At 38.2% G+C, this 27625-nt stretch overlaps 1 protein-coding gene across 8 annotated transcripts in view; it reads right to left on the bottom strand.

Moving 5' to 3' along the window:
- The window catches only part of MEI1 (meiotic double-stranded break formation protein 1), a 60945-nt gene that overhangs the window by 19724 nt on the left and 13596 nt on the right, over positions 1 to 27625 (bottom strand). For 6 of the 8 annotated variants that reach the window (XR_006104027.1, XM_042467744.1, XM_042467747.1 and 3 more), the window contains exons 6-21: positions 27168 to 27371; positions 24758 to 24888; positions 23677 to 23791; positions 21655 to 21771; positions 18164 to 18263; positions 16643 to 16777; positions 14376 to 14490; positions 11736 to 11827; positions 9998 to 10139; positions 9479 to 9590; positions 9223 to 9283; positions 8547 to 8644; positions 5841 to 6015; positions 5587 to 5734; positions 4104 to 4388; positions 1658 to 1823 (exon numbers count right to left, since the gene is read on the bottom strand). Coding sequence is in view for 7 of the 8 variants with exons in the window: in XM_042467744.1 (XP_042323678.1) it covers positions 1658 to 1823; positions 4104 to 4388; positions 5587 to 5734; positions 5841 to 6015; positions 8547 to 8644; positions 9223 to 9283; positions 9479 to 9590; positions 9998 to 10139; positions 11736 to 11827; positions 14376 to 14490; positions 16643 to 16777; positions 18164 to 18263; positions 21655 to 21771; positions 23677 to 23791; positions 24758 to 24888; positions 27168 to 27371 (2196 nt within the window). In the remaining variant the exon portion in view is untranslated. Of the gene's footprint in view, positions 1 to 1657; positions 1824 to 4103; positions 4389 to 5586; positions 5735 to 5840; positions 6016 to 8546; positions 8645 to 9222; positions 9284 to 9478; positions 9591 to 9997; positions 10140 to 11735; positions 11828 to 14375; positions 14491 to 16642; positions 16778 to 18163; positions 18264 to 21654; positions 21772 to 23676; positions 23792 to 24757; positions 24889 to 25520; positions 25579 to 27167; positions 27372 to 27625 lie in introns of those variants that run through there. The other 2 variants (XM_042467745.1, XM_042467742.1) reach the window with 2 other exon arrangements.

Genomic DNA, 27625 nt, shown 5'->3' with positions numbered 1-27625 from the left:
GGGTCGGTGCTTCACATAAAATACTCTTGCTTTTCACCAGGAGATGATTCCATCTTTTAAATAAGAGTTAAGATACAATACTTACACTGACCAGTGGATAAGTCAACTCAGATTTTTTTGGGTCAATTTTTTCATGTACTGTACATTTCTAGACTTATACATGAGTATATACAGTAACTTGCAAGTTACTTCATGACCAAACCTGATAAATAGGTTCCCAATGCCAGGGTTCCTAGAGCTACCAGTCTCCCTATACCACACGCTCTGTGTATCCTGAGACAAACTTCTATTTTTCATCTGAGGAGCTAGAATAATTCCATCTAGCTTTAAGGGGAAAACTGTTGTGGACTTCCTTGAACATCATGTAACATTTCAAATCCATACTTGAGAATGATGTATCTTCACTACTGTAGAGTGTTAACTGATTTTACATCGGATGTATATTCATGAAGAACACATGCAATTCATGAGAGGTTAGTTATGTATCAAGGATAAAGACACACCACTGACATGATTTCTCCTGTGAACATATATGGTCACAGTAATTATTACACTGTTTCTCCAGAATTCAGTAATAGTACTGTGCTAATTCATGCTAATTAATTCCTATTTAAAAAGGAAACATCAATACTCCCACCCTTTCGCCTACACATAGGATTTACATGAACTTGCAGCAGTAACCCTCTACGCTGCCTCCTGCAAGGGACAGTACTAGTTACAAACTATAATACTGCTAAAATACTGAGGGCCTGAGCAGACAGAGGGAGAAAGCTGGCTTAGTTCCAGGGTTTCCCAATTTGTAGGGAGAATCCATTGAACATACCACCATCTCCCACAACAGGTTGAACACCAACAAGCAGTCAGTACCAACACCCCCTCCCTTTATCTGAAAGGATGGACCCACCAAAATGGGGCATTCATGAGTATAAGCTGCATTGCACCATTTTTTTTTCTTCTACCACAAACACATGCACACAGATGCACACACCTCCCTTGTCCTGCCCACCTACCAGCCCATTTGCTGCTCCGCACATCCAGCTATGCAACTGCCCAATTAATGACACAAGTGATCAATCACCCTTCTGCACATCAGTGCATCCAGTGACATGCTGGCACAGCACAGTCATGGAGGCTCCTCGTACATGCCCCCCTTTCCCCATGGCCCCTATTGGACAGTTAATGTTATCAATAAATCCACTGTATTGGTGGTGAGACCCCACATTGGTCATCATTTTGCTTCACAAGGTGTGTAATGAGTCAATGGTGCAGCTAATCATTCATGTGCATGTACGATCGATTCCATGGGCAGGCGACAAAAAAAATTATGGGCAGCTAAGGGACTCCTATTTCTGCACTGGTGCACAGTACACATGCTGGTAGAATAGTTTGCACTTTCCGGCTTGAACCAGAGCAAACTAGGGGTTATTTTGCTCTGGTGTTTAGCCTCAGAGCACAGTTTCAACCCGGATTCCTCCCATGTTAGCCACATGTATTGTTCAAACAGGTAGGTTTCAAAATGGGGCAAAACTACATTTTATCACTTGTGTGGACAGCCCCTTAGGTAGTTCTAGCAGACAGCATTTAATAATTAAGTTCCTTTGGAGTATGTGGTATCCAAACACAGCTCCCAGACTTAAATATCATGTCTCTTACTCACCTGGTAAAGTGCTGGAATTATTTTCTATTAGAAGCTTCTGCAGAATCTGCAGAAACTGGCTTCGAAGCAAATCACAGACATGAATATCCTCATTTAGTTTCAAAAAAATCTTCAATGTAATCAAGACTTTGTGAACCACTTCACCAGTGCCAAAGCAGACAAGGTCCTGAGAAAGAAAGCAAAGCAGATTTTATTCAAATGAATGCTGTGTCTACTCACTATTGTCATAGTAGAGCTCTGGACATCTGACTGGAAGCCAATTTACAAATAATAAGCAAACACTAGCAGATTCCAGGAAGGACAGAATGCAATGTCTCCAAGCCTGATCCCAGCAAGTCGACCCAAAAGTATATCATGGTTGATAGTAGTGAAAGCCACCAAGAGGTACAGCAGAACCAATAGGGATGTACATAAAAAGAGCAATAAAAACATTTTTACAGAAAAAATAGGAATAAAATATTATCCTTTCCATCCCAGGTTTAAGGGGAAAGTAAGGGTTTGAATTGGGAGTCAGTGAATGTCATGTGTCAACACAGAGCAAAAAACAAGCCACTTAGAGATCAAGACCTAGATCCAAATAACAGCAATTAAAATTAAATAATTCTTTAGTAAACAGATTGTACTAACACTTGATCTGAATTCATATTTTTGTAATACAATCTAAAATAAAAGCCGTGTCAGCAGCTTGCACACATCAATAGAAAACTGAGTGATTTTATTTCCAATCTGCTGAAACAATCCAATACAGAAAGGCCACATCTGAAAGTCATTAAAATAGCCATCTTGCAAAACAGAATTAGCGTTCCTCAAAAACATTTATTTTCCTGGACAGTTTTTGCTTAAGCCAGTAGCATTAGCTCAAACATGAACACTGATATGTAGCATAGAAATACTTGGAAATATATTGTCAACATTTTTAAAATGGTCAACATTTTAAATGGCTGTAGTGTTTCTGGTGTTGTTAGACTGCAAATCCTAACAGCCCTTGACATCAGTCCATAGACAATTGTGATATTCTTCCCACCCCTATTAGCTCAAGACAGTCAGATCTTTATAAGATCTATACAGAACTAGGTATTTCTTCTTTCCAAATATCACAGTCCATACTGGGTTCTTTCAGAATGTCCAATAGCCTCAGAATCTGATAGTAGTTAATAGCTGTTGCTATTGTGGAGAATTTTCTTATAGAATCATAGAATTGGAAGAGACCACAAGGGCCATCCAATCCAACCACCTGATCAAAGCATACCCAACAGATGGCCATCCAGCCTCTGTTTAAAGACCTCCAAAGAAGGAGACTCCACCACTCTCCAAGGGAATGTGTTCCACTGTCAAAAAGCTCTTGCTGTCAGGAAGTTCCTCCTAATGTTTAGCTGGAATCTCTTTTCCTGTAGCTTGTATCCATTGTTCCGGGTCCTGTTCTCTGGAGCAGCAGCAAACAAATTTGCTCCCTCCTCAATATGACATCCCTTCAAATATTTATACAGGGCTATCATACCACCTCTTAACCGTCTCTTCTCCAGACTAAACATACCCAATTTTCTAAGTCATTCCTCACAGAGCATGGTTTCCAGACCCTTCATTTTAGTCACCATCCTTTGGATACACTTGTTTCTCAACATCCTTTTTGAATTGTGGTTCTATCCATGCAATGTTCTTCCTGTTTTGATATTTTTATTTTTCATTTTGCATGTCTATGTGTATGTGAACTTCCTGTATGAGCAGTAACTTTTAAATGCACTGCAATGCATGGGGCTTTATTGTGTCCTGAAAGTTTTCAGGCTGGGGAAAATGTTATATACAGTCGGCCCTTCTTATACACGGATTTTTTATACATGGATTTAAGCATACACGGTTTGAAAATGTTCCAAAATAGTATAAATTTACCTTGATGTTCCATTTTTTATTAGGGACACCATTTTGCTATGTCACTCTACTTAATGGGACTTGAGCATACACGGATTTTGTTATACACGGGGGATCTTGGAACCAAACCCCAGCGTATAACAAGGATCCACTGTACTTGTATTCATTGCCTTGAGCAGCAAGTGAAGAGTCAGCCAGCCTTTCCCCAGTAGCTAGGTACTTTCCAACAGGTAGCCACAAGGACTTCTGCAGGGTCCTGCCACAAATCCTTCTTGCAAAGCACCTCACTGCTGGGAAACAGGTGGGTGCTTCTTCACTCACTGCCCTCCTTTCCAGCAGCTCAAAAATCCCTACGTTGGTAGTGCTGCCCGGCTTCTAAGGTGTGTTTGGGAAAGAGGCATTCTTGGGTGTTGGATGAATTGTAACCATGAATTCAAGTTCAGTTTGACTTCATAAATACTAAACAGGATGCCATCAATCCATACTTTGTACAGAAATCCATACATTAATTCTGGAAATGAATCCTTATCAGGTTCAAGATTTCCCTTCAGTGACCTTGCATTCATTAAAACACACTTACCAGCAACACAAGTAGAGCACTGAGATTGCCTTTTAGCATGGAGAGCAAACTATTTAAGCTATGGAAGGATTGCAGAAAAACAGCAGAGTCACTTGTAACAGCATCTTCAGATTCAATTTGGCTGTAGTCTTCACAGGAAAACCAGAGCTGGAGAATACAGTGACCAAATCTTTTCATAAGCTCAGGATAGTGTAGAAAGAATTTAAGCATCAGAGGATGGTGGACATATACTAGGCTCAGATCAGATATAGCATCCAGGATCCTCCTTATAGTAGCAAGTGAAACCTGGAAGGGGGGGGGGGGAGATGAAAGATGCAGCTTTTAAGAGTATTTATCATCACAATAATACACATTTCAAGGTTCTATTCAGCTATAAAGGAATAATAATAATATGAAAGTATATAAAGAACAACCATTAAACTATCCACTATTTCTAAAAAGTACCTATGTCTATCACACTAAGAAAAATGTATCCAAGAGCTTTATGCAGAAAAACAATAGTAAACAACTTACTATGTTGCTTCTCAATTCACCCTTTTTCCAAACAATTTTCCTTACAAAAAACATATTTAGTTTTTTGTGTGTTTTTTAGGCAATGAGGCTGCATTCTAGAAGAGTTTATTCCTGATGTTCAGAATTTTCTGAAGATGTCAGTTATAGCTGCTGGCAAAACAACAGGAACAAACTCTTCTCGAACTCCTCATAGCCCGAAAAACCCACAAAAAACTATGGATGCTGGCTGTGAAAGCCTTCAATAAATATGTTACTTCTGGCTTGTTGCTAAGATCCAAATATCCTCATATCATTTTGCTATAAAGATATATTTTACCTGTGCTTAAATTCTGCTACTGCATTCTGCTACTCCACCCTTATTGTTTCTCTTGCAATGGTTTTATGCTTACAATAAAAATAAAGGACACATGTCCAAAGTAAAAATTACTTTCTACTTAGTAGTTTGACATCACCAATGGCAAGATACATGATCTTCCCTCCAACCCATACCAGTATCATTTTGCAAAGAGTTTTTGTTGTTGTGTTTTCTTTTAGTGCTTTGATGCCTGTGAACTCTAACTGTGCTACTTCAGCACTGGGTGAGACATCCAGACCTTGTACTCCCCTTTCTCTACCTCACTATTTGTCATCTTTAGTGGTAGTTTTCCCCTTTCTTAGATGCGCACTACAACACTGTGGTAAATAAAAACCAAAGATTATTCATTTAGCTATTTTTACAAAAGATAACACTAAGGAGAATGAAGGCTACTGCCCCTAAGCGAGGCTACTTTCTCATCAACAAGGATGAGAAATGTGCTACTGGCAATTTATCTGTGTGCTGTTGGATATAGATGGCTGCAATCACCAAGGAAATAGAACTCTGAACACTTTTAATTGTCTGAAAAGGCTGAACAATAACAAAGCCTTGAAAGATGTAATAAGTCAAATATTAAGAGCTGCTCCTAGAAACAGTAATTAACCCAGCATTTACCAAGTCTAAAGCTTCAGTCTTGTCCTGACAGCATGCTAGAAGGTACAAAACAGCTTTGAAGACATATGGGGGTGGACAGTCTCCCTGGTCCTGTACTGACAGGAGGAAACTTCTTATAGCTGAGAATAGCTGTGTTTCTGGAACAAACCTAGGAGCAAGAGATTTTTTTTAAAAAAGAAGTTATGTTGATTGATTTCAGGTTCTGGTTTTCTGTCATAACACCATGCTTTTCCTGTTCATGCCACTTCTCTAACCTGTCTTCTTGACTAAATGCAAAGTAGAAAAGAAGCAGAAGGCTATACTGGTGACTGCGAAGAGTTTCATCTAAACAGAAGGAATCTGGAGTTTCAGATAAGAAGCTGAGGCTTTCCAGTACACCAAAGTTTAACTCAGGCAGACTCTTCTGAAGAAGTTCAGATATTTCTTGATCTAAGAGGGGGGAAATAATTAGGAAATGACATAAAATACATACATGCAGGTGCACACAAACAGTAAATACTGTTTACCTGCCTCTTCCTGCTGAATAATGGCAACAATGGGGCCATTCACATGTTGTTTTTAGCGCAACCATGCAAATAATCTCACTCAAGCATTCTGGGTTTGTTGTTCACACTATGGAATCGCATCACTGCCCATCTCTTCGAGTCCTGTTGCTCACATGTGTCAGCATTCAAATAAAGATGTAGTTGAAAATGTGAATGTATTCAAGGCCTGCAGTGTTGTATCCCTGCTTATCCCGGGTCTATTTGCATACGTTATTCACACAGCCAAGAAAATGTATCTTTTAGAAAAACTAAGAAAAAAACTCAACACTGATTATCCCTGGTTAAGTGGCTTTTTTGGCAGCCCCTAATAAAACATAATCAGATGCATTCAAAATGCATTTGAATTACAAATATTCAATCCAGATTCTACCTGGATTATTTTCACCATCTGAATAACCCCAATGTATGGCCCCAAAATTACCTGAGGAGCCCATGTTGCAGTCCACATCAGGGCAAGTGGAAAAAAGGCTCTATCTTCTATGCCACCTGCAACCACATCCCAGAAGCCCATGACATATTCATGGGCTTGCTATGCCATATTCATGGGGCTTCCAACAAATTAGAACCATTTTAATAGATCTGTGGAGAAGCATAAAACCTTTCCAATGGAAAAAAAATCTTCCTGAACCTCAGTCTGCATTTGGGTTTGTTTTCATCCAACCCACTTCCTTCAAGTTATGTCTTATGACTAGGGATTGTCAAGAGGAGACAGAATGCTCCCAACTCTAAGATAGGTATGAGTATGATTTCTGTTGCCTATGACCACAAGATCATATAATGGGACTATTGCCTGGCAAATGTTTTTGTAAGAACTTTGGGGCAGTTTTGCCTGAGGCTGGATCCCATAAATCATACCAGGGTAACTAGATGTCCTCCTTTTCCAGGACATGTTCTACATTTCAACTTTCTGTCCAGAAGGAATTTCAAAATGTCATCCATTTTAAGCATGACTAAGAAGCATGAATTTATATTTATATGAGTGTTTTCAGACTTTAGCTTGTATTGTCCTCAATTTTTCTTGAATGTCCTACATTTTGTGGTGCTTTGTCCTCCTCTGCAGTTAGGACATCTGGTCACCCTGGTCATACCTATCTTGGAGTTGGGGGCATTCTGTCTCATCCCCAGGTGGTATCTATACAGAGGCTTTTGGCCACACAGAATCCCACTTATGCCATACAAAGTAGCTTCCACCACATGGGCTAGGAAAATAAGATCATCAGTCAACAAATGGGTCATTTGTCTGGATTTGGGCCCATGCATGGCTCTTTATAGCTGTAAGTAATAAAGTTCTGGCTTTTCATTCCAACACAATGGTACATGTGCATGTTAGTTCCCCTATCTAAATTGCTGGGTCAGCAATAGTCCTATTATTTCATTATTCTACTTTACTGCTCAAATGTGAGGGGAATATAATTTTTTCCCTTCACTCAAATGATCATAGGTGATCATTAGCCAATACAGACATACCTCAGTTAGCAAAGTATAACAGTCTTTTTATGCCTGCTCAGCCCCCTTTACCTGTCATCCGCTGTCTAGCTGCAAATCTTTTGGCAGCACTGCTACTGGGAGAAGGATGAAGTCTGTTGGAGAAACAGACTTGCAGCCGCATATTCACAATAAATAATGCTACTGCAAACAAAGCTGAAGAAGAACAAGATTTTACTGTATGTCATCCTAGACATACGTATCTGCACACAACAGGCAAGGGAACCAGCTGTTTCCCCCAGGAACTCTCACTGAAGATGTGTGACCACCTGCAAATCTGAGAGAAAAAGAGAGCAGAGATATGCCTCTCACTGGTTACCCCTCCCCAGCATGTTAAAGACATGTAAATTTTATACAGATCTTTACATTTGGCCACAGAAGTAGAAATGATAGAAGGAAAGGCTGGTGAAACAAAAAAGACAGAAGCATTTGGAAGATACCTTTAAGTGGTCTCTAGAAGGTTTGAAATGTTTTTGTGTATTTGTGCAGAATTTACCTGAGCTGGCTGTTTCATTTCAAAACTATTGTTAGTTTTGATATTATATATTCTTGAAAACATGTTGAAGTGCTGTTCTTTTTTGTGGTAAAAAATTCACCCCTATTCTTTCTACATTATTTTACCTATGGTACCAAATTTTCTTGAGCCCAAGAACACATCTACTTTGTTAATTGAAGTTTATTTGTATAGTGAACACTTGTAATTCATGCAACCTCAGAAGCTGAAAAAATGGCTCATGGAGGAGGTACAAGAACTCTCATTTTAAAAACATTGGAAGAGTCCTTTTATAGAGGCAACAAACTGACAACAGCATAAGACGTCCATGCACAGACCTTATTTTCCCCTAGACTTCCATGCCACATCTTTTCTTCCCAAGTTCATACCTGTGTACTACAAATGCACACAGCAACACGTTACTTTATAAAACTTGCCCTTTTGTGAAGAATCCACCATCTTCTCAGAGGAGGAATGGAGACTAAGGCACATGCTATGTAGAAAGCTTGAACACGCTTGATTCAGAGCAGGGTTACTTGGAGGAAAAAATATGCAAAAGAAAATTTGACAATATAATCATAATCAAAGGATTTTCTTTGGTTTCATATTTTATTATTCTATAAGATGTCAACCCTCAAAGCAATAATAATAATGTTATAACCTCAGACATTTTATCTGGCATCTCCAGAGCATTCAAAACTAACTTTCTGCTCTATGGAAATTACACTCGTCCCCCGGGTTACGAAATTAATTCGTTCCGGCGCCATTTTCGTAACCCGGGGGACTTTCGTTAGCCGAATCCCCATAGGCGCTAATGGGGAAAAGCCGCGGCTGCGCCGCGGCTCCATTCAAAACAGCGCCGGCTTTTTTTCGCAAGCCGGGGAAACGTTCGTAACCCGGAAATAATTAATTAATTTATTTTTTTTCGTATCCCGGGAATTTCGTATCGCGGCGCGTTCGTATCCCGGGGTACCAGTGTATAAGCAACTCATAACACCTGAGAAAAAGAAGAAAGTAACAAAATGCAATTTCTAGCAATTAACCCATGAAATATGAAAAGAAGTATTTCAAGAGACCAGAGTATGATATTTAGTTTTAGTAGCTCTTTAATACCTTTGCCCAGTGCAGAATTTGGCCTTTAGTTCCAGGTTTAGTCTGATGAAAGAAGATGTTGCTGGAGAAAAAGAAACTTTGTTCATCCAAAATGTTTGAATTAGGATGTTCAATATATGAAAGAACATCTACTCTAAAAGAGACCCAGTGTTTATTTGGATTACCAAACTTCTGGCCTCATTAGTATTAGGCAGAAACAAATTCTACAGCTTAATCATATACATAATAAAGAGGGATACATAATATTCTATCTTACCTAACTTAATGGAGAATATCTTACAAATATGTGGCATAATAATGAATAAGATGTTGAGAGTTGAGATGAAGACTTCCATGAGATATGGACGGACAGCCCTTTCAGAATATTTCTGCGGAACAAAGAAACAAGCATACTGTCCTTGTTACAGAAAGAAATATGCAATTAAGAAAAGGAATGAAGAATCTTTTAAATGGACCTGACAAGCCTATGACTCCAAGTCAAATGCTAAAGTCTAATTGAAAGTTCTTGTCTCTGACAAGTTCATTAAAAAGAACTCAAATGTACAATAAATTCTTCCAACAACAACCTTAAAGGATCTTCAAACAATTCTCATTATTTAATATATACCAATAATTAGGGCAGGGAGCAGAACATGAGGACATGGTGAACTGTTTCATTTCTACTGGTGAAATTCCTTGTGTCTGTGCCACAGACTGTGAGCCGCTTAAAAGTCCTAGCTTTCCTATAAGCATATGTGACCTGCTTGATTAAGGGTATAGTGAAAAACAATCCTACCATGACTATGGGAATGCAAAGAGAATCAGACATCCTCAGTAGAAACTCAGAGAAGCTTTTCAGTGTATCTTTTTTCTCAGAGTTGGGAGCAGTGAAAGCATTCTCCTGAGCCAGAGGATCATTCTGGCATTCCACAGCTAACCTAGAAAAAATATACACAAGGCTTAGATAAGAAACTGTAGTATATAATCATTCAACATTATCCATTAACTTGAAGGGCTTCTGATGCACCTGAATTGTTGCACTGCAATGTGGAATAAACAGGTTTAATTCCATTTCAATCATAAAGCTCAAAGCCTTCTTAAATAGCTTCTTGCTCCCCATTTTCAACATGTAGTTACTATGTAAGTGGCAGAGGGCAACAAGGAGACCAGAACTGTACTTACCCTATCCCAAACTTTGCACATTAAGCTAAAGGTGTCAGAACTCTAAATATATACAGCTATTTATACATAGGTGCAGATCAAAACCAATTCACTGATTTAATTACATTGATTTAATCAGGTTTTTTAGAAGTCTAAACATAAAGTTGTTGTTTTTTCAATGTCATTTTCTGGAATTTTCTTGCATGTTCCTGGAAACAAACTGGGAGACAGTTTGTAATGCATTATTGCATTACAAAAATAAGCCAAGAGGGAGCATCCAATTTAGCACACTGGAAAAATCCATTGGGGAAAGAAAAAGGACACTTTTACGTCTGGCTCCCCATGGAAATGTTACCAACATGCTTTGCTATTCCCTCCCAGCTTGGTTTTGTAATGCAATAAGGCTCTGTAGTTTCCCTTAGTCCTCCGCTCTGCCATCCATACCAGTTTTTTTTTTTTAACTTCATGGCAGGTATTCAGTGAAACGCCAAGCAGCATAAAGCATGATGAACAGCAATGAAAAAGGAACAAGATTAAATTTATAATGTGCTGCTGTGTTTTCTGGCTGCCCCTGAACCTCCTGAGTACTGGATGCTTGATGACCTCCATCCTCGATCTTTGTTCTCCTTTGCTACCCACTAGCTGTTTGACACCTGGGTTATTGTTTTTTATTTGTTTGCTCTACATTATCCTACCATCTATCATTCACATTTTCAGAGTTTTTCTGCTCCTTTTTTTGAGAAGCATGACAATTGCTAATTGTTGTTCAAATGCTGTTAAGTCTCTTTTGAATTTTTGCAAAATTGGGTTGTGTGTGTGTGTGTATTATTGAGTTTGTTCTATTGTTTTATGGTTGGAGTGGTGAACTGGGATTCAACCCAGCTTCTCTATTAGCAGTGCACAGTCGTTTTAAAGTTTTTTTCTGAAGCAATGAAATGACTTGGGCTAAGCTAATTTATAGTCAGCAATTAATCAGCCCATCTGGCCTTCTTAGCTTAGTGTCTTGTATTTGAAGTGGAGCACAGCACTGCCTGGCTCTTTTCTCTGAGCACTTAATTTACAATATTAGACAGAGTGAAATGTCTCTGCCTCCTCCTGATCTGCTATTACTGCCTGGGATGGAGCAAACTCTGCTTCTGCCAGTTAGGACAAAAAATCAAAACAAACTTCAAGTGAACACTGTTGTGCCTAATGAACATAGAGGTGCAAACCAGGGAACCCTACTTCATGCCTCTTTATCTAGATACTCAGGTGTAGATGGGCAGTTGGTACATCTGCAGTACAAGCCCCTTTATACAAATGTGAATAAACTCTGCAGGAAGCCTTCTAAGTGCTCCAAAAGATCAATAAAGCTGAACAAAAATATTACTCACCTACAAGCATTTCTGAAGCTTTCCAAGGCACTCTGTAGGAACTGCCCTTGCTGTGAAATTGCTTTGTTCTGATGTCTGCCTCCTAGGTGACTCTATGTTGAGATGAAAGAATAACTATGTTTTATGCCATGTAAATCTCATGTTTAGAGTAACAATTCTCTTCAAAAAATATTAGTTTTGAAATCATTTTGATCATCCATCATAATGAACTTATCTTTCCCACCTGTTTCTTTTTTAATATGATTAGGAATTATTATACAGTGGTACCTCGGGATACGAAATACCCAGGTTACGAAATTTTCGGGATACGAAAAAATCCCATAGGGAATTATTGTTTCGGGTTACGAATGTTTTTTCGGGTTACGAAAAAACTTTTGGTGCTTTTTTCGGCTTTTTCGCACGGAATCGCGGCTTTTCCCCATTAGCGCCTATGGCAATTCGGCTTACGAAGGCTTTTCGGGTTACGAAAGCGGCCGCGGAACGAATTACTTTCGTAACCCGAGGCACCACTGTAATTCCAGTTTGGAAGAATCAAAATCAACTTTCTTCTATTTAATCTATAAAAATCAAATCAATAAAAATCCTGGAAAAAGATAAGTTCATAATGTCCCGTGTTAAATTCCCAGTGTAGCATGCTCCATACTCAAATCAAAAATTCTAAACTAAACCTAACAGATAAAAAACTGTCACCTCGCAGCAAAAGAAAATCCTTTACCCACTGCAGAAAAGAAATGTTAAGAAAGTTCTGTTTTCCAGTTTGTTGTTAACTGCCCTCAAGTCGACTTATGCAGATCCTATAAATGAGAGATTTCCAAGTCACTTATCACCCACAGCCCTGTTCAGGTCCTGCAGATTCAGGGCTGTGGATTCCTTGGTTGAAGTCTATCCATCTGGAATGTGGTCTTCCTCTCTTCCTAATTCCTTCTACCTTGCCAGCATTATTGTCTGTTCTAGTAAGTCATGTCTTCTCATGATATGCCAAAGTATGACAATTTCAGTCCAGTCATTCTGGCTTCTAGAGAGTTCAGGCTTGATTTGCTCTAGGACTCATTTATTAGGTTTTTTTTAGTAGTACACAGAAATCTTCTCCAGCACCATATTTCAAATGAGTTGATTTTCTTCCTATCAACTTTCTTCACTGTCCAGATTTAACAATGATACATAGAAAAGGAAAATACAACAGCATGAACAATCATAACTTTAGTATCCAGTGATATATGTTTACACTTCACGCGATCTAATTTAATTCCTTCATAGCTACCCTACCAAGCCCCAGTCTTCTTCCAATTTCTTGATTGCAGTTTCTATTCCAAGTAGTGAAAGAGTATAGAAATTCTTGAACTATTTCAATGTCTTCTCCTATTTTAAAGTTATGTAAATATGTGGTCATTATTTTTGTTTTCTTAATGTTCCACTATAAACCTAATTTTGCGCTTTCTTCCATTACTTTCTTCAGTAATCGTTTCATTATGTTATCTACATATGTTAATTGTTGATGTTCCTTCCTCCAATTTCCATGCCTCCAAGTGTAATCCTGCTTTATGTATGATATATTCAGTTAACAAGTTAAACAGATAGGCTGACAAAATGCAAACATTTCTTTTTGTCTATAATTCTGTTACTACTCAGAAAAATGGAGTTAGGTCTCAAATTATAGGATTTAAAAGTGTTTTGCTTGGTTGAGAGAAGCATTTATACTGGTGCGTGGACAAAATTTACTATGGGCTCTTTTTCAGTCTCTGGAAGCTTGTGTGTTAGACACAGAAGTTAACAGGTAATCAGTCTTGGAACAAGTATGATGGCATAAGGAATTAAAATAAGCAACATCTTCTTATGCTAAAGCATCAAGCATATTTTATTGAGGTCAAGAAGGGGAGTGACAAGGTAAGGCACCCCTACTACCCTGTCTGAGAATAGAGTCCGTCATAGTTTTTTGTGGGGTTTTGGGGGTATGTGGCCATGTTCTGGAAGAGCTTATTCCTGACGTTTTGCTAGCATCTGTGGCTGGCATCTTCAGAGTATTTTAATATCATCAGCAACTCCTGAGGGATTTAACAAATATCTGAGAAAGAAACTGAAACTGATGTCTGTTGGGGGCCAAAATACATTTCAATGCTACCATTTGCCTCACTAAGAAGATTTTAAAGGAAATATAGCTATCTTCTTTGTCCTGAACCATACAGTGGGCGCTTGTTGTTCACTGGGGTTTAGTTCCAGCACCGCCCATGGATACCAAAACCCGTGAATGCTCAAGTCCCATTATATACAATGGCACAGTAAAATGGTGTTCCTCATATAAAATGGCAAAATCTTTTTCTAATTTTTAAAAAATATTTTCAAGCCCTGGGTGGTTGAATCCGTGGTTGCAGAATCCATGGATACATAAGATCAACTGTATTCTTAACTATTAAGTGACTGTTTTTCCCCAGCAGTACTGCAACACCTTAATTGAAGAAGGTGGAGAGGGTTACCTTTAATGAGAAGGGGTGGGGCCCCAATACTCACCTCTGCCAGGTAGAGCAACAAGAGTTTGCTAGTGTGAAGACTTTTCATCACTCATGAAAAATGAAAGCAATTTGATGTATGAGACAGCCCACCACTCAACCCCACCAGAATGAAAAAGAACAGTGAATCACTAACCATGAGCCTCCTATTAAAAGGTGCCAGTGACAGATCATTACAGCGTTTCAGTACACCTTCAACCAGCTTCTGTAGTTCTCCGTATTCTATTGGTGGAAAGTTTACATGATCCTTTCTGTGGTGAAAAGTGCAATACATAATCTGTTAGTAAGAATATATTAAGTCAAAAAAAAAAAGTGGTGGAGAGACTGAAACTAATCTGGGCACTGGCCATTCTGAAAGCAGTCAAAGAGAGGGAATGCCTGTAGATTGCAGCAAAAAGCTCCATTTTTCAAAAGGTCCAGATAACTAGTTTCAAACTTTACTTGAATTTTGGATGAAAGGGGCAGAATAGCATAGTAATTTTTTTGAAACACTGCCTTTGAAAAATAATAATAATCTAGGTCTCCAAAGCAAATAATGAGTGAAGACACTGAAGAGGTCTTTCACTGGCCAATTGTCTATAGCATTATGAAATCTGAACATGAATTGACTAAACTGCCTACCCAGCTTCCTTCATCCTTCTTCCTCACCCCAACTGAAGAGGTTTGTGTTCATTGAAAATGCTTTTTAGGGAAGTCCCAATGAGTGAGAAATGAAGCTTTTTGTACTGAGATATCACAACTGTTTTAAATAATTTGGAAAGTCCCTGAGTTCATCAAATTGACTAGTGGAAGAGGAAACTGATCTTTCCAAACACAAGAGCCTAATGTTTTCATGCTAAAGCTCTGGAGTCTGGAGTAAATTTTAAAGCTTTAAAAAAATTTAAATGACATGGGGAAGAAAGGGAAAAGAAAGAGTGGAATTCTGAAGGTTAATAGGTGACAGAAGGAAATTTATCTGTTTTGCATCCAAGCACTCACCTGTTTAATTCTTGCCAAAAATGTTTGGAGATTAAGAATCAGAGTTGGAAGAGACCACAAGGGCTATCCAGTCCAACCCCCTGCCATGAAGGAACTCTCAATCAAGGCATCCCCTGTGACAGATGGCCATCCAGCCTCTGTTTAAAGACCTCCAAGGAAGGAGACTCCACCACTCTCCGAGGGAGTGTGTTCCACTGTCATTGTTACCCACCTACATGAGCAGGGGAGCCAGGGTTTACACTAGGAGGTGTAGGCCCAACCAGGTGATACCACTGCCCCCCAAACATCTGCCTTTGGGCAGAAACAGGCTGTGATGTTTGCCTGTTTCCATTTAAATGCTGCAGTTCAGCGGAAGAGACGATCCGAGTGGAGCAAGGCTCAGATGGAGAAGAAAAGAGGCCTCAGAGGGTTTTTTAAAATTAAATTTTTAATTTTTAAAAATATTTTTTATTCTTTTTTTAAAAAAATTAAACACATCATATCTTACCAAATTTTCACTTTAACTACATGTAACTATGTACACATAAATACATTCAGGCTGTGTGTGTGATATTGTAATTTAAATGTATAATTTTAATTTTGCTAGTTGTTTACGTCACAACTATTGCTATTACATTCAGTGATATACAGGAAAAACAATTTCTGAGTAACATTAGTACAAAAAACATTACTAAGGTTTCTGTATAGTATGGGAGGAGGTAAATGGAGGGGTGACACCAACCCTAGTGACACCACTGAGGGGAGACCCTAGTAACTAGTTCTTACACCTATGTCTTTATTTACTTTGAAAGCAATGTGTCTGAAGAAGAGAAGCTCTCCATGTGAACAAGACCCCTGAAAAATCATGGATGTTGCTTGCATGGGAAACTTCCACATGAATAGAAAGCTCTCATCTTCAGGCATGCTGTTTTCCCTATGAGAAGCATAATGACACAAAGATTAGTGTTTCCCTTTCACACATGTTGAAGAAAGTGAAGTGAGAAATGCCTGAATTAGACCTCAGATAAATAAATACTTGTGATGAGCAGGGCATGGATAAGGCATGAGACATTACACTTGTATAAAGATACTACCAATGACTTTATCCTGAGTATACCTCTCTATAGGACAAGCTGAATTATAGAAAAGTAGAACAATGAACAGAATGATAACTGTGTGCCTATAACTCACTCCAAAACTGACCAAGGTCCAAAACAGACTGCAGAAATAATGCAGTCTGAGATCATTTTAACTGCCCTGGCTCAATGCTACGGAATCCAGGGAATTGTAATTTATTGTGGCACCAGAGTTCTCTGACAGATAAGGCTAAATGTCTCACAAAACTACAGTTCTCAGAATTCCCTAGCATTGAGCCAGAGCAGTTAAAGTGGTCTCAAACTGGATTATTTCTGCAGTTTGTTTTGGACCCAAATCTTCCTCGCTTACCTCAGAATTGCAGTAGCAGCTTTCATTGCTTCACCTGCTACTTCAAGAACAGGAGAATTTACAGCTGCCAGAAGAATATTAATGGCATCTCTAAAGAGAGCATTATTTGTAAACAGTTTTATTTCTACTGGCTGCCTAAAGAGAAGAAATATTAAAAATATTTAAAGAATAGCCACCTATAGGAAAAAAAATCCTGATTTACATTATACAGTCTTTTAAATCACTCTCAATATCAGCTCACCAGCATCAGAAAAAAAATCCTAACTGCACCCTGCCATTGTTTTCAGCTTCAAGTAACAAGATTAAGAACCAAGTAAGTAAAACATACCATACATGGACATCATAAAGACTTTCATTACTAATCGTCAGGCTCACACTGTGCCTGCTAAATCCATTAAGTACTACTTCGGTATGCATTAGAAACCAAACAGATGGATTTCTAACCTACAATCCCTGTTCATAGTTACCTACAGCATGTCTTATAAACAAAACGTGTTACATATAAAACAGATATATATGTATGTGTTTTGAACCAGATCCATCATATATCTAATATGGTTTGCTAACATTTATGTGCATAATGACAAAAAGTCACTGCATATGTGAAAGGTCCACAGATTTCCTAACAAGGGTTTTGTGGCACTGCTCATCATGTACAGCACTCTGGTATCAAGGACTCTGTCAGAATCTACATATTTTTAATAAGAAAGAAGTAGTGTTTTAAAAAAACACATAAGTCGGTGCTATCTGTACATAACTGGGCATACGGCTGTGAGTGAAGGATACAGTTTTTTGCACTTAACAGCAATATAGTCATATATGCTGTAATTTCACTTTGAGAATATGATTAAATGGTAACAGCTCCAATTAGGATCTGTGTAATTGTTCAAGATCTTGCTAAGTGATAAGAATCATGCATCCCCCCCCCCAAGATGTTATTGGACTGCATCTCCCAAACTCAATACTGGATATGCTGGTTAGGGATGATGGAAAGTACAGTTTAACTAAGCCTGGGAAGGCCACATTATTTCTACTGCTGCACTAACTGCTTTATGAGTTAAAAAGAGGTAAGAAACACTCCTTGCAGAAACTGCCAAGGTTTCATTTCAGTGCTTGTATGAAATAAATCCACAAATCCACTTTGATGACATGGAAAGAAAAGGCAAACAATACAGTAGTTAACTAAACTGCAAATTTATTGTTAAGACTAAACATTGGTGAGAAATGCAGCATAGTAAATTATTCCGAGATATAACATGTTACTCTTGAAAATCCGTATGCAAAGGGATCTTGTAACACCTCTGAGACTAATTGAAAGAGATAAGTTGGTAGCATGAGCTTTCATAGACTTGAGTCTCTGAGGAAGCAGGCTCAAGTCTATGAAAGTTCATAGTGAACTATGTACATTCTCTCCTGAACATATATATTATTTTCTTCTAAAACTTCTGCTCCCATGAACATTTTACCACAAATTTCTTTAAATAATATATTATCTTCAAATTAAAAATTAAAGTCACTCACCTTTTCAATATTTCAGTGAAAAGCAGAAGTCCCTGCTTTTGTAATTCTGTATTATTAAGAAGCAAGATTTCTTTCAGACTCCTCAAAATTGGTTCAATCCCTAGAACAAGAAGCCAACTGAAATTAAATTCTGTAATCAACATGTGAAAATCCATGATAGTGAATACTCACAAATGGGGCAATTTAGGCATGGAATATATGGGCAAAAAAAGTGGCTTCCAGCTGCTTTGGGGGGTGGTGTTTAATGAAGCACACTCCCAAAACAGCTGGAGGCTGCACTCTGATCTAAAGGACCAGATCAAAAGGGAGTTGGTTTAAATCAACTCCTGGCAGTGCTGCTTGGGACTGCAGGCAATGGCCCGCTTTGGGAGTGGGCTGTGCAGTTGCCATGGTCCTAACCCAATCACAGCCAGAGGCTTTTCCTTCCTGGCCATCTGCTCCACATCATAGAAACTATAGAGTTTTGATTGAAAGAAGACCTGAATGGGGCTTCCTTGCAAGTTACATACAGAACTGCACTGTAAAAGAGTATCTAAGAAAAACAATTCTGTTCAGAGAGCTCCGATATGTCAGTATATGAAAGGAAAGAAATAAAATTATGGTTACGTACTTCCAAATTACAACCCATACATTTTGCTGACGTAAACTTTTCAAAATCAGCTAGAAACAAAAATTTAAATGCTGGTTACATTTAGTGCTATGTGAGAGCAACAACAACAATTTTTTATCTATAAAAAAATTCTCATGATCAAAACACTCCTAGTTTATTTGCAAAGTCTTCAGTAGCAAAGTTCCTGTGTGTGTGTGTGTTTGTGTGTGCCTTCAAGTCACCTGTTGACTTATGGCAATCCCATGAATTTCATAGGGTTTTCTTAGTAAGAAATATTCACGGGTTTTGCCAGTTCCTTCCCCTGAAATATAGCCTGCAGCACCTGGTATTCATCAGCAGTCTCCCATCCAGGTACTAACCAGAGCTGAACCCACTTCAGCTTCCAAGATCAGATGCCGTCTGGTGCCTTTAGGGTACTGACCATGTTAATTTAATATTTGCGCCTTGTCAATGGAACCCAATATAAATTATTGTTTCTACTTAAAAGAACTGAGAGATCTAGGGTGAATTGACTTTAATTAGTCAGATCTTGTTCCCTATTATGGGATTGATTGGAACAGGACTTTAATTAACAGTTTTGTGGTTGGTTTGCTCCCCTCAAGTTGACTTCAACTCATGATGAGCCTGTGTATGAGACATCTCCCAAGTCCCTTTGTCCTCAACTACTCTACTCAAGTCCTGCAGGCTCAGGGTTGTAGACTCACTCCTTGACTCAGTCTGTCCAACTAGCATGTGGTCTACCTCTTTTTACTGCCCTTCACCTTTCCTAGTATTATTGTTTTTTCTAATGAGTCATTCCTTCTTATGATGTGGCCGAAGTACGACTGCTCAATTTAGTCATCTTGGTCTACAGGGAGAGTTCTGTTGAAGGACCCATTTGTGTGTGAGTGTGTTGAGTTTTTGTTGTTGTTGTTTTGGTCTGTCCAAAGTATCCCCAGCACTTTTCTCCAGCACCACATCTCAAACGAGTTGATTTTCAGCTTTCTTCATTATCCAGCTCTTACATCCATACATGGTGGTGGGGAATACAATGCCTTGGACGATGCTAACCTGAGTGTTCAGCTTTATGTCTTTGCATTTCAGGATCTTGTCTAGTTCTTTCACAGCTGCCCTGTCCAGTCCTAATTTTTTTCTGATTTTCTGGCTGCAATCTCAGTTCTGATCAATTGTTGATCCTAAGTAGAGGAAATCTTTAACTATTTCAATTTCCTTGTGATCTAGGTTGAATTTATATAAGTCTACCATGGGTATTATTTTTGTTTTCTTAATGTTCAGCATTAAGCCTGCCTTTGCACTTTCTTTTTTAGTAACTGTTCCAAGTCTGTAGTTTTCTGTTAGTAGTATGGTGTCATCTGCATATTTAAGATTGTTGATTTTCCTTCCTCCAGTCTTCTTCATCCGAGTCTAAATCTGCTATGCATGAAATTTTCTGGATACAAGTTGAACAAGTAGAGTGATAAGAAGCACCTTTGCCTGACCCCCTTGCAAATTGGAAACCATTCTGTTTCTTTGCATTTTCTTTTACAGTTGCCTCCTGTCCTGAGTATAGGTTATGCATCAGAAAAATTAAGTGTAGTGGCACTCCCTTTACTTTAAGAGCAATCCATAGTTTTTCATGATCTATGCAATCAAAGTCTTTGCTGTAATTTATAAACATGCTGATTTTCTTTTGGAATTCCCTGGTGCACTCCATTATCAATTGTATGTTTGTAATGTGATCCCTAGTGCCTCTTCCTTTCCTGAACCCAGCTTTCACGTCTGGAATTTCTCTATGTATGGTAGGTGTCTTTGCTGCAGAATTTTGAGCATGACTTTGCTCACATGGGAGATTAATGTAAAGGTCCTTTAGTTGCTGCAATCTTCCGTGTCTTCTTTTTTGTGGAGGGGAATGTATATTGATCATTTCCAATCTGTTAGCCACTGTTTTGTTTTTCACATTTGTTGGCAGGTTTTAGTTTAAACTAAAGTTGATTCTTTTACTACATTTTTTTCAAACAGAGAAAGGCTGTTATTTTGCTATTCAAATAAAAAGCTTTCCAAGTAGTGAAAGGGAAGTAGCAATTAAAGTCTTCCTACAAAACAAGGAAGATAAACTGACTAATTAGATAGCAACATCATCAATCTCTCACCATTCTGATCAGGACCCAATTAATTAGCTCCATAGCAAAATCTTTTGACTAAAGGAACTATAATTTCTAAATCACATGTTCATAAACTTGATTACCTAAATGCTGTTGAGCTTCAACTTTCAGCATGACCAATGACCAGTGATTTTGGAAATGTAACCTAAAATCTGGGGACCCAAGCTGGGAACCACTGTTTTAAGTTTGGTGCAGTAGATATCACAGTTAGCAGTCATCCTGCAATGGAGGAACTAAGTCTCTCTCTGTTCACACCACAGATCAGTGAAAGCAATAGCAAGTACATTTCTATATCATTTATCAGTGCACTTAAGCACTCCCTAAGCAGTTTACAAAGTGTAGGCTATAAAACATCCTAAAATATACAGATTTACAAAATCATCATCTGGATTCTCTAGATGCTTCCACACTTAGACAGCTCTTAGTACTACTAATCAAAGAATATTATACAGCTACTCTGTCTTTTTCTCCTTAAAGTATTTTATTGTGGAAAAGTAAAAGATAGGCAGAGCAGTGGGAAAACACAGGAGAATTAGAAGTGAAAAATAAAATATTGATTCCCCACCCCCTCAAAAATATGTGAAACATGTCAGATGTTTACAGGATAGAAGCTTTATGGAAAGCACCTTCTGTAAAAAAACAAATTAACAGAAAGTGGCAATTTCAGAGAAAACAACTAATGTGCAGGTGCTGAATAATCTAACAGTAATTTTGTCAGGCTATGGAAAGTGGAGATTTACCATAAACAGTGTGGCACTTGGAAAAGAAAAGCTGTTCCTCAGTCAGAAGCAGTAGGCAGCAATAAATTGACCAGATGAGAATTTCACTCATGCAGAAGAGACACTCAAACAGGAACTCTGCAAGCAAGCACAAAAATAAATCCATCCTAGCATCAGCTGAGCCCAGCAAAAGTGTCGTTTTAAAACTCTGCAACATATCCTGTAACCTATCAAACCTGGTTGTTTGCTTATAGTAACTCCACTAAATTAGAAAAGAAACACAGTTTTCATCTCATAACACCTGGTAAAATACAAATGTTTTGAGAATAAGAGCTGAGAACTCACGACAGAAACAAATCTAAATTAATGAGCTGAGAAACAGAGAGAAGTATTCCAAGGACACTTTTGGTAGGAGTTCCAAAGGAGGCTTGAACAGAGCCACGTTGGGTCCACATCATTCAAATGTGCTGAAGATAATAAAATATTAAATCACTTACTATAAGGTTCATTCTTTCATCTCAATGACCACATAGTAGAATGGGAAAAGGCGCAGAAGAGGACCAAAATGATCAAGAGGCTAGAGTAATTCCCCACAAGGAAATATGTAATTGTTTAGTACTGCTAAGGTTACTGGGAGGTGGAAAGCATAAGGAGAGACATAACAGAGTATATTTGTCCCTCCATATTTGCTAGGGTTAGGGACACAAGACCCCCGTGAATATGGAAAAACTGCAAAAAACAAAAACACCGTGGTTTTACCTGAAAGAATACCTCTCTAGGAATCTCTAGGTCCTCCAGTGCAACTTTGTGATCAACATCCAACAGACACTGACCACAGAACTGCGCTGGAGGAGCTACAAATGACTAGTAGAGTATTATCTCTAGGAATCTCTAAGTCTTTCAGTGCAACTTTTAGTTAAAGCTGACCACAGAGTTGCACTGAAGGACCTAGAGATTCCTAGAGAGAACATATTAATCAAATCCATGAATAATCAAATCCACAAATATCAAAGCTGCAAATATGGAGGGATGTGTGTACAGTATATAAAATTATACCTAGTGAGAAGTGACTAGATTAATACTAGAATTTGGGTTAAACTGTGGAATTTACCACTACAAGACACAATGACAGCCACCAACTTGGACAGCTTTGAAAGGTGATTAAACATAATAATGAAGGATAAGGCTATCAGCACCAATTACTCATGACAGGCCTATATTACCTTTAATATTAGAGACAGCATATCTTTGAATAACAGCTATTATAAAAAACAAGTGGGAGGTGCTATTGAGTTGATGTCCTGCTTATTGGCTTCTTGAGCATCCAGTTGGTTAACATGTGAAGAGAATGATAGAGAGGTCTTTCACCTCATCCATCATATTCTGTTGTTAAGAGCCATGCTCTATGGGATGGTTGTGTAATTGTGGGATCTAGCACAACTCCACTGACATATATTTACATCACATTACAAATGTGCAACATTAGCCATCAATTTTGGAAGGAACAACTCAGCCCTTCCACTACAAGTCGCCACATGTCAAGATCAATTAATTCAGCCCATGCAGCAGGAATATGGGTCAGATGGCTCATGCAGTTTAGTGTTTAGCGCAGCAATACAGAACTGTTCCTTCATGCACACATCTCACAACTAATTGTGCTACTGCAAAGGCCTTGAAAGTGGGTGATAATTTGGTTTTGATTTTTTTAGGCAGTGCAGAACATATTCTGAACACTTCATTGACAACAACTGCAAAGAATGAGTTCGTTACTTTGGAATGAGTGCCTCATTCCTTGTGGTAACTTTGAATCACAGATTGTGCTTCAGTGACTGAATATAGCCCTAAGATTTAGACTGCTAAAATATAATTCTCTTATACGTAAGCTTTGAAGTTTAACTTCTAATGTATTATTGATTTATACTAAAGTGACACAATTACTGCTATAGGCATTCCAAATATGGCTTTGAAATAAAATTTCATGGTAACCTACACTGATAATCCAGAGGCATATAACAAGTAGTACACTCTGGTTATTTTTATTACCTGGAATATCTGCATGAATAAAGGCAGGAGCATATTTTCCTGGAGAATGCACAAGTACCGCAGATATACATTGAGCACTTGCTACCTGTAATATCTCATCTCTTGACAATAATAGCTATAGAGAAAAATAAGAATTGGTATTAAAGAAAATTCCTAACAGCAATTTACTCCATCAAGTGCATTAGGAAAAAGATTCATACCATCATAATTTAAAAAATAAACATCACAGATATTAAAATGGAGGGGTTTTTTTTAAATTTCAGGACAAGATTGAAATAGCATTAAAATAACCCCTAGAGTATGAATAAATATTACAAATGAAATAACTGTGTGTGCTGTAGTTAGATTAATAATTATAAGAAATATATTCTCCCTTACTCACTGTATCATGAATGTGATTCCATGCAATATGAGGCTTTCCCACCTACTCTTTCTATAACACATTCAGTCCTAATACAGAGCTCCAAAACACACTGTGGAAATAATCCAGTTTGAGACCACTTTAACTGCTCTGGCTCAGTGCTAGGGAATCCTGGGAACTGTAGTTTATTGTGGCACCAGAGTTCTCTGATAGAGAAGGCCAAATGTCTCACAAAACTACAGTTCTCAGAATTCCCTAGCATCGAGCCAGGGCAGTTAAAGTGGTCTCAAAATGGATTATTTCTATGTGTTTTGGACCAGAATTTTAATTTTTTGTCCTATAGAACATATTCACTAATTACTTTTTAGGGAGATACAGCAAAGCTAAAAAAATAAATAAATAAGTATATTTAGAATTAGAGAGCCAGCATGGTGTAGTAGTTTCAGCACTGGACTATGACTCCGAAGACAACGGTTCGAATCCCAGCCACAGAAACCCACTGGGTGATCTTGGGAAAGTCACATTCTCTCAGCCGCAGAGAAAAGGTAAAGACAAACCCCCTCTGAACAAATCTTGGCAAGAAAACCCCTTCATAGGGTCACTATAAGTCAGAAATAAAGGCACACAACAACAATACTCAGCTCATCTTAATGGTAAATTAAACTATATGCTTTTATTCAGCATATATTAGGAGAACAGGTAATTTTATATAGCAGTTACCTTCTTAAGCATTAAAGGTAATGGGCGGTCTCCCTCAAACAACTCAGGGCTTGCAGAATCTGCTCCTTTCCCTGAATTACTCATAATAACAGAAACAAAGTAACCATACTTCAGCAGCTGCTGTAACAAACCTGCAACAGAGCAGAGGAGAGGTGATAAGAAACTGTAACAAATAAGGGATTATAAAGCATTTAAGGGAATACATCATTAGGTTCTGAAATGTCTTCAGGTGCTTTTATTAATATTCCTTACCAAAAGCTTGCAACATAGGTCATTTTTATTTCCATATTATAGATTATGTTTTAGATGGTGAAGTGATGTTGACAAGGAGACAGGCATGCCTAAGGCAAGCCAGGAAATTCATTGTTGCTTTTATCTTGCAGTTCATGTTTTTAGTCATTACTTATACTAGTTCTTCACCAACTAGCTCCTTGTCTGAGAGTCTACAACTTGCTCCCTCCAAATCTCACATTTATTAAGTTGATAACGAAGCAGATAAAAGCTATATTCACAAGGGAAATGTAAAATTAGTTTCTACATTTTCTGTAGTAGATAACAGATAGCCATATATCTAATGTGAGCTAGAAGGATAATACCAGTGCCAATCTGACTCAAAGAGCATCAGTTCCAGGGTAGTTCAGCTATCTCTATGCATTCAAAGTCTATAAAGTAAATTAAATGTATTTTGTTGTTAACTGCCCTTCAGTCAACTTCACATCATGACAACCCCATGAATAAGACACCTCCAATACCCCGTCTTCACCTGTTCCGCTCAGGTCCTGCAGGTTCAGGGCCATGGCCTTGGATTCAGTCTATCCATCTGGTATGCTGTCTTCCTCTGCCCTCCACCTTTCCTAGCATTGTTGTCTTTTCTAGTTAGTCATGCCTTCTCATGTGGCCAAAGTATGACAGCTGCAATTTAGTCATCTTGTCTTCCAGGCTAAGTTCAGGCTTAATCTGTTCTAGGACCAAATTCATTGTCCTTTTGGTCATCCACAGTATCCTCAGCACTGTTCTCCAGCATCACATCTCAAATGAGTTTATTTTCTTTCTATCAGCTTTTCTCACTGTCCAGCTCCCACATCTGTACATGATGATAGGAAATATGATGGCATGGGCAAACTGAACTGTAGTGTTTCATTTTATATTTTTGCATTAAGGCTCTTGTCTAGTTATTTCTTAGCTGCACGTCCCAGTCCTGGTTTTCTTCAGATTTCTTGACTGCTGCCTCCATCCTGATCAATGATTGATCAAAGGAATGGGAACTATTTAACTATTTTAATTTCCTTGTTCAGTTTGAATTCATGTAAATCCATGTTTATTATTTTTTGTTTTCTTGATGTTCAATGGTGGGCCTACCTTATCACTTTCTTCTTTGATTTTCTCTAGTAATCATTCCAAGTCTTTGCTTTTTTTTCTGCTAATAGTATAGTGCCTGCCTATCTTAGATTGTTAATGTTCCTTTCTCCAATCTTCATTATTCCTTCTTCCAAATCTAAACCTGCTCTATGTATGTTTTCTGCATATAGGTTGAAACAGACAGGGAGATAGAATGCAGTGTATGTCTAACTTTCTTCCCAACTTGGAACCAATCTGTTTTTCAGTATTCTTTTCTAACAGTAGCCTCCTGTCCTGAATACATTCTCTGCCACAACAAACTATGATTCCCAGAATTTCCTACCATTGAGCCATGGCAGTTAAAGTGGTGTCAAACTGGATTATTTCTGGCATGTGGATGCAGCATGAGCCTCTTCCATTATTATTCAGTAGTCACAGGGCTAAAGCGGTTTAGCAATATTACACTGTTCAAGCATTAGCATCATTTTCAGAACTAATATTCCTCTTTCCTTCACTTTATTTCTGTTGACCATGTGTCCTGAAAACAATAGATGTGTTTACTTGGTGACAGCTATCTTTACTGTTTCCCAGACAATAGAAACCCATAAGCAAGTACAGAAATGTTTCATTTCAAAAAGTACAGTTGGCCCTCCATATCCACGGATTCTTTATCCATGGATTCAAGCATCCATGACTTGAAAACATTCAAAAAATATATAAATTCCAAAAAAAAAAAAAAAAGCAAACCTTGATTTTGCTATTTTATATAGAGGGGCCATTTTACTACATCATTGTATTTAATGGGTCTTGAACATCCAGGGATTTTGGTATCCATGTGGGGTCCTGGAAGCAAACCCCAGTGGATACCAAGGGCTCACCGTACTGGGCTAATTTAAACTAACCTGGGCAGTGGGAATGTAAAGTTTTTGGTAATGCCAAGAACTCCTACAAAATACTTTGGAAGGAGTAAAATGTTATATGGATCTCCAAAGTAAATTTGGTTCGTACAGGAACAAAACCTGGTACTTCTAGAGACTTTTTCTCATCTGGAGTTGCCCTCAGTGAGCCTTACCTATACAATTAAGTTGCAGTTCTTTGGTCTGTGCATTCTTCATAGTAGTCAGAAAAAGGTCACACAGCCTCTCTGTGAAATGTACAGACAGCCTCTCTGCAACACTGGGAACAGAATACAGCTTGCCATAAAGATAACATACAGCAGTCTTTATGTTCTCACTGGGATACTTCAAACCAGATGCCAGATGTTCCATGATGTTACATGCAGAAAGTATAAGAAAACATTTGTAAAAGAGGTATCACTTTGAGGGCAGAAGAGACAGCCTTGAATTTCAGAACAGAAAATACGTTGGTTCTCAATATTTAGCAAGTATTCTGACAAACAATTAACTTAATCAATATATTTGTGCTACACGACAAAGACAGCAAAGACACTCTTTTGTTTTTAACAAAAACGTAAATCGTATCACATTCACTGGTAACATTTATTGTGAGATTTCAAAACTAAACAGTGCA

The sequence above is a fragment of the Sceloporus undulatus genome, chromosome 5 (genome assembly GCF_019175285.1).
Source record: "Sceloporus undulatus isolate JIND9_A2432 ecotype Alabama chromosome 5, SceUnd_v1.1, whole genome shotgun sequence".
NCBI lineage: Eukaryota > Metazoa > Chordata > Lepidosauria > Squamata > Phrynosomatidae > Sceloporus > Sceloporus undulatus.
The sequence above is the reverse complement of the archived record's forward strand: the minus strand, read 5'-3'. Positions and strand labels throughout refer to the sequence as shown.